This window comes from Mycteria americana, chromosome 7, assembly GCF_035582795.1.
Source record: "Mycteria americana isolate JAX WOST 10 ecotype Jacksonville Zoo and Gardens chromosome 7, USCA_MyAme_1.0, whole genome shotgun sequence".
NCBI lineage: Eukaryota > Metazoa > Chordata > Aves > Ciconiiformes > Ciconiidae > Mycteria > Mycteria americana.
Window position 1 is genome coordinate 61,217,717 of NC_134371.1, and position 19,555 is coordinate 61,237,271.

The following is a 19,555-nucleotide window of genomic DNA, read 5'->3' on the forward strand; positions in this document are numbered from 1 at the left end:
CTTTAGTTGTCACTATTTGGAGTGTTGCATTTCCAGCGCACCTTTTGGGCTGTAGTCCTAACAGAGCAGTGGGAGTTTAACTACTGACCTCCAAAGGAGCAGAGGTATGCTAAATACAAAGTACTTTTGCAGTGATGCCCCAGGAGTTCACAGGATAAGAACTGAGCTCATCACAGTTCAGCACCACAGAAACAGCTCCTCGGCTTCCCGCAGCTTGTCCATGTGAACAGACCTACTTTGTAAGGCTTTGGTTCCTGATAAGTCTCACTACTTGTTTCCCAGACAAAGTGCTGCTGGGTATGTGTTTATGGTGTGCAAGATGAATGTTAACTACTTTAAGGAAAAGTAAATCTCTATCCTTCATTATCAGTTAATTCTGTAACATTTCTGTTCTATTTACTTATATAGCCTCTTTGCTTAAAGGTCTTAATTAAAATCCTCCATCTCACAGCCCAGTGCTCCTGCCACCTCTCCTCCCTCCAGGTTCTGACACACTTGTGTTGCACAGCAAGACGGGCACAAGCGACCGGACAGCCTCAGCCCTGGTCTGCCTAGCTGCGGGGCAGAGCCAGGCCTGGCAAGAAAGTGGCACAACTCACACCATTGTACCCAGAGACCTCGCTTTGATGAGAGGCTGAATGACAAGGAGTGTGGGTCCCGCAGCACCATCCCTTGCTCTGGGAGGCTTGGCCAGCACTGGGCCATCCCAGAGTGAGGAGCTTCGCCTCACAGCTCCCTACCAGCACTGGCAGGTTGCACTGGAACTGCAAAGGTGCCTCTGAGCCAAACGCTGGGACCAGGAGCCAGAGGAACCAGCTTTTGGCTGCCCGCTGGCAGCCAAGGCAGCCCTACAGCCCTGCCTGCAGACTGCTGGCAGAGAGTGGGGTCCCTCCGCGCTCACCCCAAGCAGCACCAGCTCCGAGCAGCCATCATCGTCCCCTGCATGTACCAAGCTCCAGCCCTGTGGTGCTGCATCTCCCACTTATCTTGGCAGAGTGTGAATTACCTCCCCTCGCCAAGCTGGCAGTGCTGCGGCTGTAAAAGCAGATACACCTTTTGATGGCTTCTCCTTTGTAAAAGCAGCAAAACCCGACTATCCATTCCCATCCCGAGGAAGGAAATCAAACCGCGCTGTCAGCCTTGCTCACACCAGCCAAGGGGCTCCGATGAGCCTTCAGGATGCCCACTCAGACAGGCTCCTGGCCCCCCAGTACCTGCCATGCCCTGCCGATTTTGCTCATTCACCCCCCCACTGCTACGGCAGGACACAAATGGAGAGGGTCCTGTACTTGTGCCCGATCTACTCTTTAAGCAGTCAGTCTGCTCCCTCTAGTATCAGTTATCTGTATTCGCTACGGCAGCTGGAGACCCAGCCACGCTGGCGTTGGTGCTGTACCAGTTCCTACTGAGACACAAATGCTAGGAAGGGGGGGACCTATCCGTTCACATAGCCATGTTACCAAAAGTGAAGTGACCTACCAAAGGCCATGCAGCAGATTTGGGGAGAACTGAAAGGAAAAGAGCTGAGATGGAAACCCAGGTTTCTTCATCCCTCCACCCTGACTCACCCCTGAGGAACTGGGCCCCTCTAAACCTGCCTGCCGTAGCAACACAGAGAAACCTGCCTTCCCCACCTCGCAGGTGTGTGTTTGTCAGTGCTTCTGCTTTTATTTGCAGAAGGAGGTTTTAAAATACATTTTAAAAGAATTGAAATAATGTAAGGGCCGATAGGGCACAGGGCTTAGAGAGCTTTACCTCCACCAGCCCTCCCCTCCTCACTGCAGTCGCAGCTGCCACCAGCTCAGCATCTCCTGCATCTCCACAGTTCAATCACCAACCTAAGGCACAGTGGTATTTTGAAGAGATAAACACTGAGACAAAAATAAATAAATTAGGACCCTGGGAGGGAGACCTGAAAGGCACACTGAAGTGAGAACAAGCGGTTTCTCTGGTTCTGTGTATAATTATATTGACATGTTCCTAGACAACACTGGAGACCCAAACACAGCAGCAGCTGTGGACCAAATGGGGAATCGCACAAAACATAGGAAAGCCAGCCAGTCAGTCCATCCCCTGCCCTGGGGCTGCATCAGCACTGCCCGTGTCGCTGCTGACAGCCTGCCTGCCCACTCCCAGGGCAGAGCCAGCACGGGACGGGCAGGCAGGGCTCGGCTCCTGGCCGTCCTGAGGCTGGCTCTTCCGTACAGACACCGATTTCTCTGTGCCCGCTCATCCAGTCCGCTAGAGCAGTGCTGCTGAACGTCATTCCCATTCTCCTCTCTGCAAGTGAAGGAAACAATATAATATGAAACATGCAAAGAGGATAAAAATGGGTCTTAAACCTCCTTCCTTTTTCATGATTTGAGTAACACAGAAAAAGGAAATCCTGTCTAACCAACAGCACTTACAGGTGGGATTTTTAGACACTGGCCTTTTTTAGCGGCCATCCAGGCATCCACTGAACTGAAGCATCGTGAATATCCACCACTCTGTTCACATCAGGTACTTGTGACAAAGTGATTTTTTTGGACATACAGCCAACTGACAGACAGTCACGATCAAATCCCAAGTCTGCTGCATCGCACATACAACAGTTAATCTTGCAGCCACGCAAACTGTTTTGCAAATTGAAATCTCAGAGGCATAGCAATTACAATACCAAATTTATACCACATCTCTCAGTCAACTAATTGTACATCCAAAAAATCACCACTTGAATAATCTGAATACATTCACCTTTACAGCTAAAAAAACCCCACTACATGCTTGATCTCAACACAATTTTGAGTTACAGAACCCCATGGGAAAAAAATGCCAACCTCTGATTTCAACAGCAAAATTGCTGCTATCTAAATACAGCAGATGCATAATTCACATTGAGGTCTAACAGCTTGGTGTTTCCAGCGATGCTCTTTTTCACATTCTGCAAAATGGGGATATTCCTATTGCTTCCTGTAGCGCTTTCAGCCCAACTACAGGAAGACAAGCCCGATATACATCTACTCCAAATGTCGTGTACACGTTCACATCTAAAACAACTGTATCTGGATTTCTAATTGTTAGGAAACCTTAAACCTTAAAGGTCTTAAAATGAATCAGCAGACTTACAAACTGGGCTAATGTTTTAGATGAGCTGAGCTTTACAAAGCCACCGCCATAGGCACGCTTGTGCCACTGTGGTATTTTGAGCTCTTTCACACACCCATTTCTTGACTTTTGTTTCCATCAGGTAAAGCAAGTTGAGGTGGGGAGCAAGAGATTTGAATTAGTGACTTTGCAGCTGGTGTATTAAAGAGGGCCAAAATAGAAGAGAATTTGTGTTTGAATTGCAAAGGGACGAGAAAACGAAGTTATCCAAGCCACGTGAGTGGGATCAAAAATGAATCATCAAGGCTGGAAAATGACTAACCTCTGATCCCTGAAACCAAGAAATCTGGCTGCTGTCATGTAGCTGCTGATCTAATTTTTACACTTTCCCCTCTATACAGAGGGGACGCGTTTCCGTTGCGTCCATCGCAGCTAAACAATCAATGCCTGATTACTTCAAATGCTTCACTCTCAGGCATGCACAATTAACCAGGCCCATATTTGACACTGCAAGGGGAGCGCAGTATTTTCTGGGAACGTCTGACAAGTTTCAAACGTAAAAAACACAAATCAAATGGCCCAGCAGATAATGACAGCCAGTGCCCTGGCAGTTAGGTAATGTGCATGCTCCAAAGCAAGGCCAATTAGAAGGAATAAAAACAAATTTGAAATGTTAGAGCAAAGGTCAGTAGTCTTCAGCCATTACCACAGGCTTGATTTTTTTTTTTTCAAGTGGTCACCAGTGCCTATTTCCAGAAAGTGAGCACAAATTTGCGCTTGCCAGACGACCACCCACCTATTACATACAGCAGATTATGATTTCTGGGCCATACAAATCCCACTAATGTGCTGCATGGAGAATTCCAGCATTATCTGGAAATCTCATCAGGTCCATACCCTGTGGCCCTACCTTTCTGAATGCAGGGGCTGGTCCATGCTGCTTATAGAGAAGGCATCATATTAGAGCCTGCTCCCCAGGAGAGTTTGCAGAAGTCTGTCCCTCTGCCACCGAACGGATCCTGCTATTTGTCATCCATCCATCCGATCCTGCCCTCCTTCCCCAGCTCACTGCAGCAAGGCATACCTGCTTCACCGAGGAGACAGTGCATGGAGGCAGGAACAATTAGCTTGTAACTGGAACCACATTATCACACAAGAGAAGGAGAAGTAGCCACAATTACAAGCAATGCACGTGGCTCAGACCCAGCCATCGTTGTATATCTTTCCTGACCCTGGAGCAGGAAGCTGCAGAGAGGATGGGAGTAGGCTTTGTCTTGTCTCCTGTCCTCCTATTTCCTAAGGAGCAGCAGGAGAATAATGGGTTGCATTTACCTGATGAGATGTAGCAGAAAATGACAGTCTCTTGAGCTTGTTCAAGTTAGCAATATGATATTGGGATTAACGTGCTATGTACATCAGACATTACCCATGTTGACCCACCCTACACATAGCAGCTGTCTCTGCTTTCAGAGCAGAATGCTCTGTCTTGCTCTTTAGAAATGCAGGGTAAATCCAGACAGGGGTGAGGCATGAAATAACACAGATGCTCTAAATCTGTTTACTGAGCCCTCGCTTCCTCAGAGCAACAAGCCCAAGGAAGGAAAGTGAAAGCAGGTGGGTATCTCCAGGCGTATCTATATGAGGATGCCTGTAAGAGCTAATCCAAATACATTTAGGGTATAAATGTAAAGCTGATTAGCCACAGTAAGCTCCTATGTGGATATGCTCCTTCAGAGTTAAAGGAGCCATAATTCAATTTATTCATTTAGCTCATTTCCAAAAGTAAATTAAGGTAGAGTAAATTAAATTAAATCAGCTGACAGCACCTTCATTTTGAAAGGGATTGTTAACATGGACCCAATCTTCTTCATACAGTAATGCAGATTATTTTCTCCTGCTGGGCCACCCTTCAGGCACACTGGCCCCCCGGGCTAGTCCTGAAGTATTTTTACACACCTTTTGTTCAGGGACTGTCTGAAAGCAGGACCAAGCCGGAGGTGTATTTGGCTGTTTGCATGTGCTTTAGTGTGTATGTGCTTAAATCCAGGGTAAAATTCTTCCAGCCGGCACTCTGTTTCCCAAGTGCTTGACAAGGTAATTGTTGTAATGTGGTATTTTGGTGAGCCCTCTGCTGGGAGCTGGCCAAGCACTGCAAATCTCCCCAAACTCTGCAAATGGATCCTTTTCGTTGAACCCACGCAAATGTGTCACTGTTTAAAACCTGAAAGGTTTTCTTTAACGACAGCTACAAGTATCAAGAGTTGCATAAAACGTGCAGACGTGTGTGGGAGTGAGCTGACAGATTATAATTACCAATAAAGAAGGGGGGAAAAAACAAAAATTAATTTTTGAGGCAAGACATATAATTTGCCTTTAAACCATAGTAGTGCTCCCATTACTAATACAATTTACAGCCCTGGAAATCAGATTGAAGTTGTTTGACTCCTCAGTAGTTTGTTGTTTGTTTTTTTTTTTTATTTTCCCTTTAAAGGAGCACCGGACAATGTGGGAGGGTAAAGCAAGGGCTTTTTTAGACACTCATATGAGCTTTGCACTGTTTGAACAGGCAGGGAGCCAGTTAAGACAGTCTGCAGGCTCCGGCTGCGAGGTGGCATTTCTGTGCTAGCTGGTAGGATCGTGCACCAGTGCAGCCCTGGCTGGCCCTGCCAGTAACACAGGGAAGACTTTTAAATACAGTCTGGTCCTGCCTGTCCCTACAAAAGCGACACAGCTATAGGGCACCCATGGACCAGGTCCTGGTGAAATCCCTGAGATAGGTTGCAGTCCTCCCTCCAAGGGAGCCAGGATGGTGATGGAGAGTTTTGCAGCTGAGGTTTTTTTTTTCCTGCCCTCATTTCATTTCCTTCTTTCTCTACAAATTGTAAGTGGTTTTGCTGACCTTTCTCTGGAGCAGCACTGGAGGAAGGGGAACAAACCATTTACTTTGCTGTGTCTGCACAATTCAAGAGGCATTGACGTTTATGGTACTGGCGTTAATGATACTGGCACCGTTTTGGTGCTTTGGGACTTTCTCGGAGTCCCTTCACCCCCTCAGGGGCATAGTAGGGTGAGCTGCTGATGTTACAAGTAGCCTGGGGAGGTGAAGAGCCTGCGTGTATCCTCTGCGGGCAAGGGGAATGGCCAGACCCACAAACGTCTTCAAGATTGCTCTGGGGAACTTCTCCTTGAAGACCCAAGTCAGTTTTATTTTGCAATAACAAAAAAAAATTAAAAAATATGGAGACACTGAATTTGCTTTTAGTAGCAGTGGTAACTGGCTGAAATGGGCAGCTGAAATCTGAGCTGCCTCCTTGCCCATGTGTTGGAGAATGTGTAGTTTGTTTGGCCCAGACAGACATTTCATTCAAACCAGTTTGCTAACTGGGCTATATTTTCCTATACTGACACATGCCTATGCCCTGTCACCCAGAGACCAAGGAATGAATGGCTCAAAGATGGCCAGCAACATCTCCTTCCATGTGAAAGAAGTCACGGGAAAAAAAGAAAAGGTGCCGATTTTTCTTTCTCTCACTTTCACAGCATTGCAATGCTACTGTGCCCCGGAAGCTGTGGAGTATTTCAGATCTCTGTTTCACTGAGATCAAATTTGGTCTAGAATATTTTTTCTGTTTATTAGACTCTGCTCTCCTCTTAGCCACTGAAAATGCTGGGGGAAAAGATGACAAGGCAGTGATTTAAGTGGGCTGGGGATGGCAGCAAACAGAGCCCCTAGAGAATGACAAGAAGCAGCCATCTACATAAAGCAGACAGGTGGCTTCAGTCCCAGATCGCTTCAGTCCCAGCTCTCATGTCAGTCATGGCCAGGTCAAAGAAAGCACTACTAGATGTAGGTGAAACCTCAAAAATCCTGAAGGCAGAACTTAAAAGTGTAGAGAGGAGTTTTTCTGAAACATGGGAAGAGGTGGACTGGGAAGAACATCCCAGACCCAGAGGGACAGAAGGACCCGCACACAGCACGTGCCAGAAAGCAGCAAATCCCCGGGATGGTATCAGTCTGAGCCTGTAAGACCACAAAACCTCTGGACACAGCTCTTTAGTGTCAAGATGGGGCGCAAAACTTGAAAGGCTGAGTTGTCCTGGCAGAAGTGCCTCTGATCAGACTGTGCCCATAGACAGGAAGACATTCCCCAGCCCCACCCAGTGTGAAACAGATGATGGTGCCCATCTCCTCTGAGGATGATGGGACAGTCCCATGGGCCCATCCAGCCTGCTGGATACGCAGCTGTGAACTCATACATCATCATTAAGTCTGCAAAGTCAAGCAGCAAAAGGAGGAATTGCCAGAATAAAGGCTGTCAGAGCAATTTTAATTCAACCTCCTGGCAGATATGCTTCTGATGTGGTCTTTAATTACCTCATCACAGCCTACTTTTTCTTCAACAAGACTGCTGCTTCATTCAGGGCACGATGGACAGACGGCAATTAATGAGGGGCCAGTCAATATTTTGTTCTGTCCTTTTTTTGTTCAGTGTATGGCCCCAGGCATTATTTGCTGCATGCCATCAAATCCCTGCTCTTAGACAGAATTATTCATCTTCTCCTGGACCTTTCTCTCATGTGTATCAGTGCAGCAACTGTGAGCTTCCCACACAGGAAGGAATTTCTCTTCCAACACTCCTGTGAGCAGAGAGCCTGGGTTTTGCCTACAGGAAAACGTGGTGCAGACATGAGTTGCAGAATGCTCCACTAGCAAGGCCCAGGTGGGGTTTTTCAGGGTACCCACATTGTGTCTGCTCAAAGCCCAGCTCCCCTAACCTCAGCCAGAGCTGTAAGCACTCAGCGCTTCTATAATTTGAACTCCAGTGTGTCCAGAAAATGAGAAACATGGAACTGGTGGCTCTCAGAGAAAAAATGTCAGTGGTTTAAAGAGGCAACATTTCCTCTGCTGACACTGTGCTGGAGCAGGGCTCTGCTGCGCAGTCAATGAGCCAGAGTGAAAGAACAGAGCAATGCTGATATGGGCAAAGGGGTGGACTTAAGGCAGTGCAAGGTGACTGGCATTTGCAAATTTTTCAGCAAAAATTCAGTTTTCCTACCTTAACCATTCTTTGTAACAGTTGTACTCTGCTTTCTCTTAATCTATTACAAATTTTTCACCTTTTACCAAAGATTTCAGTGGAGGACATTTCTCACTTTCGACCCAAGCAATCTTAACCTTTACTCTGGCACAAGTAGAAAGAGGTGAGTGCAGGCCAGAGACTCAGTAAGAGGAAGAGCTCCCTGTGCCACCAGCAGCATCAAAGGGAGCCCTACTCAAATGCTTTCCAGTGAGTGCAGTGGGAGCAGAAGTTGCTGGTAAATGAGCAGCTTGAAAAAGGACAGTAACAAGAGGCGAGGAAGGGCATGAACCTTCACTGCCACCCAACAGCCCCTTTCTGCACTGCGCTCTCCTGCTCTGTGCCCACTTAACCCAACCTTAGAGAGATGTCTTTGTGTCCAGGACAGACTTTCCTGAGCTTCTCTGAAGTATGGCTAAGTGGCAGTGCTCTCTTCTCCAGCAGCTTCTGTAGGCAGCATAGAGGTCTCTTTTACTCTGTTAGAAATTCTTAGGCCTCCCAGCTTGTCACTCCAGAAAACGTCCAGCATTTTTAGCAAGGCTTTTAATTCATTAGCTCACATAGGAAAATATTCTAACCTTCCTGCCCTCCCCAGCTGAGTCATCTTGCCGTAGACACATCACCTTCAGGAAAATAATTGCTTAGCATGCTGATAACAACGGACGTTATCTTTCTGAACTGGGCGTTTGGGATCATGGGGTCTTCCCATGCTGAGGACTGCAGGACACATTGGGGTTACTGTTTGAAATAAGTCCTGACCTTCCCTTGCAGGCCGTGGGAAACCCTGTGTGGCCACTGGGCTGGGCTCCCCGGGGGAACTGGGGGAAGGCTGGAGGAAGCTCAGCCAGAGAGAACGGGCTGAAGGGTTCTGGGAGGGACTGGATGAGCTGTGGTGGGAGGGAGGGTGCACCGGAGAATAACCATGCTGGACAGGGAGGGGGTAAAGAAAGAACTGTCTACGAAGTAAAGACAGTGCTAAAAAAAAAGCCCTTTAAGCATTTAATTGTCATGTCTGGCCTCTCTACAGAGTCAGTGCACAGTCCAGAGGTCTTTTCAGGGATCGGAGCTACTTGGGGACTTCAGGGTTGCTCAGAGGTTCCTTTGGTTACAGAGGGAGCAGAAGCTTCTAAGCTTGATGTCTATGGCCTGCAACTGTGAACACCTCCTCTTGCTGGTGGGGACATGTTGGGAGGGAACAGGATTGCCCAGTGTGGAGTTAGGTGCACCAAAGCTCACCCCAACCCTTAAGAGACCACCACAACCACGACAGGTTCAACATTAATGTCTAGCAACCAGCCACTCAGGGACAAAACACAGCACCCCTACTGCCTCACACACTGGCAGGCTCAGCAAATACTTGAGGGCACCAGCCCTAACCTCACTTTCATGGTAGCCTCTTGGGAAGTCGGTGGAGCCTGACTCCTGGAAGGGTGGTGGGCGCAGTTCCACAGCAAGGAACTGAAGGCACCATCTAAGGTGACACTTGTCACAGGGGCTTCTGTAGACAAGGGTAGGTGGAATTTAACCACAGGTCCAGCCGACCAGTTGGATTCACTTACAGGCACATAAGCATCTTATATATATATAGCTATTTCTCTTTACCTCTTGAAATAAGCTGCACAAGTGTACGGGATAGCAGAGGGTACCCTAGCCCCAGCCTCAATCTTGGTTCTGTAACTGGAGCTGTTGCATCAGTTCTTGCCTCTTGCTCCAGATGATCCTAATTCAGTTCCCACTGAACTGCCCGCATTGCCTATGCTCTAGGACGGCTGTTGTCAGACAGCCTGACTGCATGGACTAAACTCTTGAAAGGTGCCTGAATTTGGGTACCAGCCATATTTCTGACTCTCAGGACCATCTCTCCCTTTCTGTGCCTCAATTTCCTTCTCTGCAACATGGTGATACCAACATAAACGTTTCCTTCTTTAAGATCTTTCAGTCAGATGTGCTCTGGAAGTGTTGCAGGTTGTTGCTATTTCCAGGGCTATCATTATAACACATTTTGGCTGCACTAATTCCCTCAAACAGAAATTGTTCTGCCTGTAGTAGGCTGGGACAAAGCAGCCAATTAGTTGTCCCTTACACGTTTATTAACTCTGCAGCTTTCTTTCAATGAGTATGTGGAATCTGGTAATGTTTTAATATATTTTCATAAACGGTGGGCACAACATGTCCTGTTTCAAGCTAATAACCATGCCATATAATTAGTCCTGATTACACAGATATTTAGTATCATTTTACATATTCCAGTCCTTTCCTAGTGCCACTGCCTAGCCAAGGCATATTTAAAGCCACAGCCATCTCCCTTCTGTTTCCCAGCAGTTTGCAAGATTTTCTTTTGGACAGGTTTGCAGTTAACATGACAGCTTCAAAGAACAATTTCATTTCATTGATGTACATTTTATATATATACAGGCTCTGATCAAATGTCAGGTGACAAAGCCCAGGATACAAATAGAAGGCATTTGTCTACTTACAGGGAAAAGCCGGTATTTGAAAGTTATCAGGAAATTAACAACATGAATCTTTAAAAATCTATTCCTTAAACATCTGTTGGCATTGGGCCGAACCTTTACGTATTTAGGATTTTACTGCGAGGTAGCACTCCCCAAACAAAAGATCCCTCACCCCATTAGACTCTGGTGGGGGAACGAGAAAAATTTGCTCTGTGCAATGCGATTATAGATGTGTATCTTTCCCTGCTGGCGTGGCTGTCTCTATAGAGATGGACATGGATATTTGATGAGATTAAAATGCTTCAGTTACCACTGTCAGTGGTTCTTTAATTTAAAATGAAGAAAGCAAACAAACATTCCTTTTGATGAGGTAACTGAATGATGCTACGGAAAAGCACTTTGCTGTCAGGTGGTAATTAGGTTCAGTAATAGTTGTGGGTTTTTAGCCTTGGAGGCTGTGGCCCCTGGGAGTCTGAGAGAAATGATACATTCAATTTCCGGAGGAGAGGAAGATGCTGGATGCTTTTCTCTGCTAACCCTGCAGGTCTCTGCAGATAAGAGCATTCAGAACTGCAGCGCTGACAATCCTCCTTGAGTCAGCCTAAACTGTTGTGTCAAGATCACGAAGAGAGAGAGGGAGATGGACTCAAAGCAGGGCATTTAAACACCTAACGCAGTCAGGCTGGCTCTGACCACATATATAAGGAACTGCCAGAATGGCTGCACTGAGAGGATTTTTAAAGGCTGCAGAAGGAGCTCCAGCAATTGCTCTATGGTCTGGGCTGATATTTGTAACATCCATCTTACGCATCACTAGAAAATCTTCAGTAGAACAGTGCTCCTTTGCAAACAAGCAACTGTTCCCACACGTACTTTTTTAACAGGGGAGAAAAGTGGGGAGAAGAAGGGAGTGAATTTCAAGGCTCGGCTGCTTCCCTTGCCAATTTGGAATTGGCTTTTCCACCACAAAATATAAATTATATTTGGTTGTCCTATTAAGAGTTGAAACCCAAATGAAACATTCCAATTGGCCCAAATGCATTTAACTGGAAATTTTGAGTTTGGAGGCATTATTGCTGTTTTCTCAGAACAGAGGCGAACTCTGAATATGGTGTTTCCCATGAAACAGGAGCTCTGGTTCCTGCTGTGCTCCCCTCCTCACGTTATTACACAGCTTTGCCTGTTCAAGGAATGATGGTTCTCAACAAACAGTTCAGTGGTATCTCCCCTGCTCGTCACAAGCTAAGAGACACTGAGAGGGCACCAGCTGGCCAACACCTGAGAGAGGGCCAGCAGCACTGCAGGGATTCAAGCTGGGGCATTTCAAACCCTCTGTTCACACCTTTGTGCATTGCTCACCAGTGCCTTACTTCATGTCCAAAAAGACTCCCTTTTGGACAAACATCCACTGAACTGGTTGTAAAGCTGGAGTAAGGACTGACGGCGAGAGAGGATCCCCAGGTGAAGGGTCCCAGTTGGACTGGCAGAAGGAACCTGCCATCTGGCTGCCAGCACTGCCGCAGGTCCACGGGGAGATGGAGAACCCTGCCTTTAGCACAGGCTTGCCAGTAATTTCCTGAAGCACTGAAAAAGTTTTCACTTCCAGAATTAAAACTTTTCAAAATAAAGTGGGTCTGATTCTCCTCTTACTCTCAGGAGATAAATGAAGGGTAAGTCCATTAAAGATACTGGTGTGAGATTGGTGTACAGCAGACAGAATTCAAGAAAGATATCAATATCTCCAAAATCCTCTGAATATTTTTTCAGACATAAACCAGGTATCTTTCCTGATCATAAATGCTTTATTTCCGAATGGAATTTCAATAAAATAAGCACAGTTAGACTAGCACGCTTATTATAAAGCCATAATGCAGTAGCACTGAAGTTTAGTCATGAAAAGTATTAAAAAAGCAGCCTTGCTAAAGCAAGAGAAATTGCTTTCTGACCTACCGAGTTTTAGGAGTAGGTGCTAGCGGTCTCTCCACCAAGGAGTTCAGCCTGTAGTAATCCAAGAATGTCCTGGCCACATTTCTTCCAAGCTTCATATCTGTGAGTTTTTAATTAAGGAGCATTTTTTGGAAGTAATTAATAATAATAAAAAAGCAGAGTCTCAAGGTAAATTACTGCTGTTTGATGCATGAGCAAGTTTTACATTAACCATCCCACAGTGCTCAGGCTTCAGGCAAAAAGACTTACGCAAGCAGATAAAGTGGGGATCATCTTGTTTGCTTCTTGTTTACACAGGCAGATGCTGCATAAAACCACAGACAGGAGGAAACAATCTCACTTTCCCCCCACGCCTGGTTGCAGATCGCTGTGGTGGTCATGAAGTAATACACTAGACAAAAGGGGCTTTCCAATTTCCATGTTCAGGCAAAATAATTACCTAAAAATGCTTGGATACAGGCAGTATTTCTGTGCTTGTATCCAGGAAACGAGGTCAACAATGTCATGGTATGAACCAGCCATGGACCAGAGTACAAACTCAAGGTTGGGATTAAAGCTGTAGCCCTCCAAACCTTTAGCACTGACCCCACACTGTCCTGGGAGAATACAGTGTTCTTTAATTGTGTTGTATTCAGGACCTGAAACGGTGATTTTAGCACTGAACTGGAAGGACAGTAGATTACTTTAAGGAGGTCAGCAGTTACTCTGGGGGTTCTTCTCACTAGCCACGATTCCTCCTTCAGCTAACCCTGAGCCCAACACTAGGCAGGTGCTGCACATCAGAGCTGCCACAGAGACCTCGCAGGCACAGGAACCAGACCTTTCTGAAGACTCAGTTGCCTAAAAAGAAGCTGAATAACCTGTGAATGCATTGAAAAATAATATCCTAGACAACACATCCATGGGGTGAATCTTCTGCTTGTGTGAAATGTTAGCGCTAGGTCTGCCTGTTAAAGAGCAGTGCCTCCTTATCATCTACAGGGTGATGTCCAGCTGGAAGAAATGTAGTCGGTGCCATTATCCACAGCTGTATTATGGGGGCTGAGGACTCCTTTATTTGCCTATTTTGAACGGATGCCTACCCATGCTACAATAACCACATACTTCTCCAGGGCACTGCCCCAAATGGTCATCGTAATGACCATTTCAGGAGTGCTGATGCAGTAGCTGACAGGTACATAACCTGGGGAATCTGAATACACCTCTGCATCTGACACCCAGCAGTCCAGGAAAATAAACCGTTGCCGGGTTGTTTTCTGTGCATGCATGCGTGTTATGCTTTATCAATAGTTATCTGCTGATGTTTCCATTAGAGGAAAATTCCAGAAGTGCAGTGTCCCAGGGGCTTCCAGCAGCGCCTGTGAAGACGCTAGCTTCTAAATGAAGCTTTTATTACCCGCCCACTTACATTAGACACATCAAAACAAGTGAGCATGAGACATCAGGTTCAGGCATCACTGTGAGATCTCTGTTTATCATTTATTTATTTATTTAAAGGGGAGGTCGAACTGCTGTGACTCAGTCTTTAGCTCTAGTTTTGCAACAAGCCAGCCACCAACTCTGCTAGCACTGCAGTCAAGCCCAGTTCTAGTGGCTGAGGATGACTCCTGACACTGCTTTTCTCTCCAGTGATCTGGTCCCACTTTTCCAGTTCCCGCTGCTGTGCCTGGGGATGGTTACATGGATCTATCCCTTCCGTTTCAGGGTCTATGCTGATACGCTCATTGCGATCCTAATACCATATGTGCTGCGGGCATCTATATTCTTCTGCCCAACAGTACAGCACAGCCTGAACAGCTGGTGTTCACGGCTGTTGTCTGCATGGACAGGGACAGTTGGTTGTGTGAAACAGCACCGGCTGTTTCACGGCTGCTGCAATACCCAGCAAGCTCCCCTGCAGCCTGCCAGCACTGACGGACGAGACTAACTGTACGTGCATGAAAGTTCAGAAAGTTGGACACAGCTTAAAGTTTATCAATTTGAGGGAGGGCAGCGTTGCTTTGAAAGTGTTTTGTGATTGTTACTGGAATTTGGGGATGGCTGGGGGTAGTTTGGTTTCTGCAGATGTGAACTCAAAGCAGCGGCAAAGGTTAAGAGTTCAAAGTAGTCTGAGAAAGCGAGAAAGAAGGGGAGAGGGCTGTCAAACATTTAAGGGATTGAGAAGACTAACATAGCTTGATCTTGTAGCTTCTTTCATTTACTCGGCACTTTAAAGACATAAAGTGGTAATTGGACTCAGTAAAGTCTCTAGGACATTTTGTCAGTGCCAATCTCAGCAGGCTTCTCTGCCAGAAATGGCCCTGCTGCCCTTTCCTTTGCCTCTCTACATTGCTTGTGTTTGCACGGTGGGAAACACCTGACCTGCTGTCCTGGGGGAGGAAGTCCTTAGATGAGAGTGGGTGCAGCCAAGGAAGTGGCTACATGAGCTCCTACGTGGTGCCTTGCAACTCTACCTTAACCCTGACCTGGAGGAATCCAGTTCTGCTGATGAACTTGGGTCTCAGGAACAGCTTTCTAAAGGTAAGGACAGTTAACCACTGGAATAACCTGCCTTAGCACATCTGGAAATCTCCAGACCAGAGGTCTTCAAGAACAGGTTAAACCCACAGCAGACATGAATGGTTTAGGTCTAACTGGTCCTGCATGAAGTTCAGAAAAGGAAGTATAGAAGGGCCTCTAAGGCCACTTCACCCCATTTTTCTACCGTTCTTAACATGTTTTGCAGCCCACACAGACCTCCTATTTGCTAAGATTACCAGGAAAGGTAAAGGCATTTTGCGGAGCATGGACACACGGGTAGACGGACACTGTGAAGAAAGTGGAAATGCAAATCTGTGCCACATGCAGCCACCGAAAAGTCACAAAATGGGAACAACCTGCAGTCAGCATTGATGGAAAGAGACTCAAATCAGCATGGGATGAAAAATGTGCATGTTCTAATACTAGTCTCTCAGGCCGTCCTACCCTCTCTGCTCTGCCTGCCACCTCCACAAAGGATGAGCAGTTTCTGTCATGGAAATCAGGCACCTGATACATAAAACCAGAAACAGCAGTAACAGTCTTTCCCTTTGACTGCCTAGCCTGGGCGAGAAATGGCCTGACTCACTCAAAAAGTGCAGGCAGCACACATGTGCAGAACTGATGGAGAAAAACAAATCAAAGCAATAACATTTGAATTTATTTCAGGTGCACAGAAGACCCAGACTCCACTTTGGCCTATCATGAGCACATAAATAACTGCAACTACAACCAGAACCCACTTTTGCTGGGTGGTTTCTTTGTTTGTTTGCTTGGTTTTTAAGCAACTTCCTTTCTGCAATCACACATGCTGTGCTTTTGCCCACAGGAACTCCCTACCTAGCTTGAACTGCACTTGGTGGAAGGCCATTTCCCAGCTATTCCCATGACGGGAGCTCAGCTCGTATGAGACAGTAGAAATCCATTTGGGAGAGTCACAGTGGAAACATCTGAGTGAATCTTCGCCTTCACTAGCGTCTGCAGTTCCCTTTCCTCTCCCTTCCTCCTCCATAGGCTCATTCCTCCATGCTCCGTATTTCTACCTGGAAGTGGAAACCAGTGTGCCCAAGGCCCCTCCTGCAAACGCTGTTCTCACAGCATTCACTCTTTGAATGGCATCAGCGGTTTTGGGGAGATTTCAGGACAGTCTGTTTATGCACAACTCTGCCAAATTTCACAGATGTTAGGAAGTTCAAGAATCATGCCAGGCTCTCTGCAAAATCCCCCGTATTTATGATCCCTACCATGCCTCACACCCCAAAGCTTCCAGCCCTGGTAAGAAGAGAGGACAGCGGAGTGGGGAATCTCATAAACCATTACTGGTTTTCAACTAAGAAGATTCATTGATCCTACTGTGAACAGTCTGCTTAAGCCGGAGCCTCTAGAAGCACAGGCACAGCCTTGTTCTGTCCATGCATGGAGGCAATAAAAATCTCAATTTGGAAACCAGTTAGCAGTACAAGTCATTAGGGGAGGTACTAAATGTTGCTGCTTTAATAGCTCGCTGATCATTTAATAATGTCACTGCTGCAGAGCATGGTGGCACCATTTGCTCACTTTTGTTTTGCTTTTTGAAATTCAGGGTCATTCCACTTTCAAGTGAGTGGATTATCTCTCTTTCCCCCTTTTGCCAGACACTGCAAACTGCTTTAAATAATTAGAAAAAGGATGGCTCCTTGAAGTTCACCATCTCATTTTCATAAGGTCCAGTGTCATTGCTTTGGAACGGGAAGAGAAGCCATGGTGATGGTAAGGATTTGACAAGGGCAAAACAGTTAGCAGCCCCCACTCATCTGTGATAAGTCCTGTGGGGTCTCTGCCAAGCAGATTGGATCTCTGTTTTTATGTCTCATCTAGAGGACAGCACCTCCATCAATTTGAAACACTGCGCTGGGTTATTAGCTTATGGAATTCGTCCAAGTTTAGTCCTAAACAGGATTTGAAATTGTGACCGTTCAATCCAGAGGCACCGCTGACCAGACCCGTGCAAGTCTTTTGTTTCAGACAAACAGCTTTAAGTTATCCTAAAGACAGACAGAGGGGAAGAAAAAAAAAAAGGGAAGGGAGAAAAGAGGGGAAGGAAAATGAGACACAAAGAGAAAGATGAATCTTTTTAATAGCTCAAATTAAAAACCAGAAGAAGCTCTTTGTTCAACAAAACTGAATTCTACCGCAAATCTCAGTCCACCACAACAACAATCCTGTTATTTATGAAAAGAGGGTTATTTTGTGTGGGAGAGTCCCAGATGACTGTGGTCAGCTAGCATACTGTCAGCTTCGTACAATCTCAAGAGAAATATGGATGAGGCTTTCTCCTCTATTTATAACAGCTTCCATCAATGAATCAAACCCCTTCCTGGCTCGAACAAGAGCTCTAATGGAAAATGGCATTACACGGCTTTAAACCACTGTGTTATATCACGCCCGGCCTGATCAGAACTAGTCCTCTGTTTTAGCAGAGCTGTTTTCACCAGTTACTTACTTGTTTTGTTTCACAGAGCTGACACTATTCTCTAATAAATAAGAGATGCTGCCCATATCACATCTAATTGGGGGGCCCACTTCAAGTAAAGTGTAATTGGGGCAATATAGAGACTTGGCAGCGGGGTGGGGTGTGAGGGGGAGAGGGGCTATTCTATGGCTTTTCACCAGTATTTAACATGGTGCAAGTCTGGGCACTGATGATGCATCCTTCCCCGAGACTGTCGCTCCAGGGAACAAGGTTCACAGTGTCTAGTATATCTAGTTACGTATTTCAAAATCATTATCAAAGGAGGAAGCTTCTAAAAGGGAGTGTGGGACTGAGCCTGTCCTCGCTACTAACTTTCGAGAGAGCAGGACCTGGCCAGGCAAGCCCTAAAGCTTCAGGCTGTTGGTTTTGCAGGGCTGTGAGGTGCACATGAGCATGCTTTCCGGGGAGAGTCTGCCGCTTCCAATGAGAAGGGTGCTTTTCGTAGCTCCAGTGTAAGAGCTGGATGTGGGAATTACTGGTGACACCCTCTTACGGTACTTGGCAGGTCAAGCTAGAGAAATGCAACCGGACTGTCCCACCTTAAAATCTATGAATGCCCTGAACACAGCCAGCCTGGAAATAGCAAAGGGACTTTCCCCAAGGAGAGTATTTCCATTCCCAACAGCTTCAGTTCCTGATCCCTGGTGGGACAGATGCTTTTGGAAATGAAACATAATAACAATGACAAGTCTTCATTTTTATTCCTCTTGTGTGTTATCAGGGAAGGAACCGGGCGGAAAGATGCCTGACTGACTGTTTCAGGCTTTCAGGCCCTTTTCCTGAAATGCTTGATTGTGGTGGAAGAAATTATGAAGATGGAAGTTGTGCGCTCTTCTCCCTGAGTAATCAGAGGCCTGTAATTTTCCCTCCTTCTCTGAAAGAGGAGGTTAGAGAATAGGTATCTTGGAGAGCACTGTTTTATCTCTGCCAGAGGGACTGTGCTGCAAGGACCATGCTGTATTTCCTTTGAACTCATTTCAATATCACCTATTGCTTCTGCCCTTCTCATGAACTAAACTGAAACAGGCAGATCGCAGCTAACACCTGGACATGGGGAACGGAGAGATCTCGAGGTAGAGGGAGAAAAAGGCAAGAAGGTGGAAGTGCTGCACGGGAGCCAGTGCCAGGATAGAGCCAAGCACTCCCGACCCTGCCGGGGTGCTGCCATTGAAGGGCGGCAGAGACTCAAAGGGAGCAGAGGGGAGCGTGGAGGAGTGCCTGTGTACCCCAACTCTCCCTCTGCAACACAGCAGCACGAGCGAAGGAGCCACCCAACACATTTTGCTACTGATGAAAACCTCCGTGCAATACTGAACTGCAGAGCTGCTACCACATGTGGCCATGAAAAGGAAGCACTTAATTCAACATGGGATTTAAGACACACAGACAGGGAAAGGAAAATCGGGCTGTCCAGAGCAAACACAGAAACAGAGAGGAGCGAGATGTCTCAGACACCGCCAAAGTAACACTGGAAACACAACAGGGCCACTGCCCATTTTTACCTCTGAATCCACATGCCATTTACCGGCACTGTGAGCATGATTTTGCAGGGACACCTCTGACTGCTGCTCCATTATCCTAATGCCATCTTCACATTGCTCTGTGTAAGTTACATTTTATCCATCTTACCGTCCCTCTACACCAGTGGGAGATGGAAATGGGCCCTCCTGTAAATGGTAATCTGGCCTAAACTATAAAACGAGAAAAGAAAATGGTTTCTTTAATATCTTGGTGGCTCTGACTCCTGATGAGGTTATCTAAGGGACAGAGGTCAGAATCAAGCTCACAGCTGAAAAAGAAAAACCCAGAAGGGGTGAATTTCAGCACCAGTATATTTTAATTCATGAAAATACTGCATCAGCATTGCTCTATATGTTGTTATACTTTAAAAATTATATACTTAAAACCTGATTATAACAGATTCTATCAAATTGTCCCAAAATTAATTTGGGCCTGCA

General features: G+C 46.3%; 1 protein-coding gene across 1 annotated transcript in view; it reads right to left on the reverse strand.

The window, feature by feature from the left end:
* Positions 1 to 19,555, reverse strand: part of AGBL4 (AGBL carboxypeptidase 4) — a 981,249-nt gene that overhangs the window by 787 nt on the left and 960,907 nt on the right. Inside the window, exon 12 of the mRNA XM_075508731.1 lies at positions 12,572 to 12,668. Within this exon, the coding sequence (XP_075364846.1) occupies positions 12,572 to 12,668 (97 nt within the window). The remainder of the gene's footprint in view (positions 1 to 12,571; positions 12,669 to 19,555) is intronic.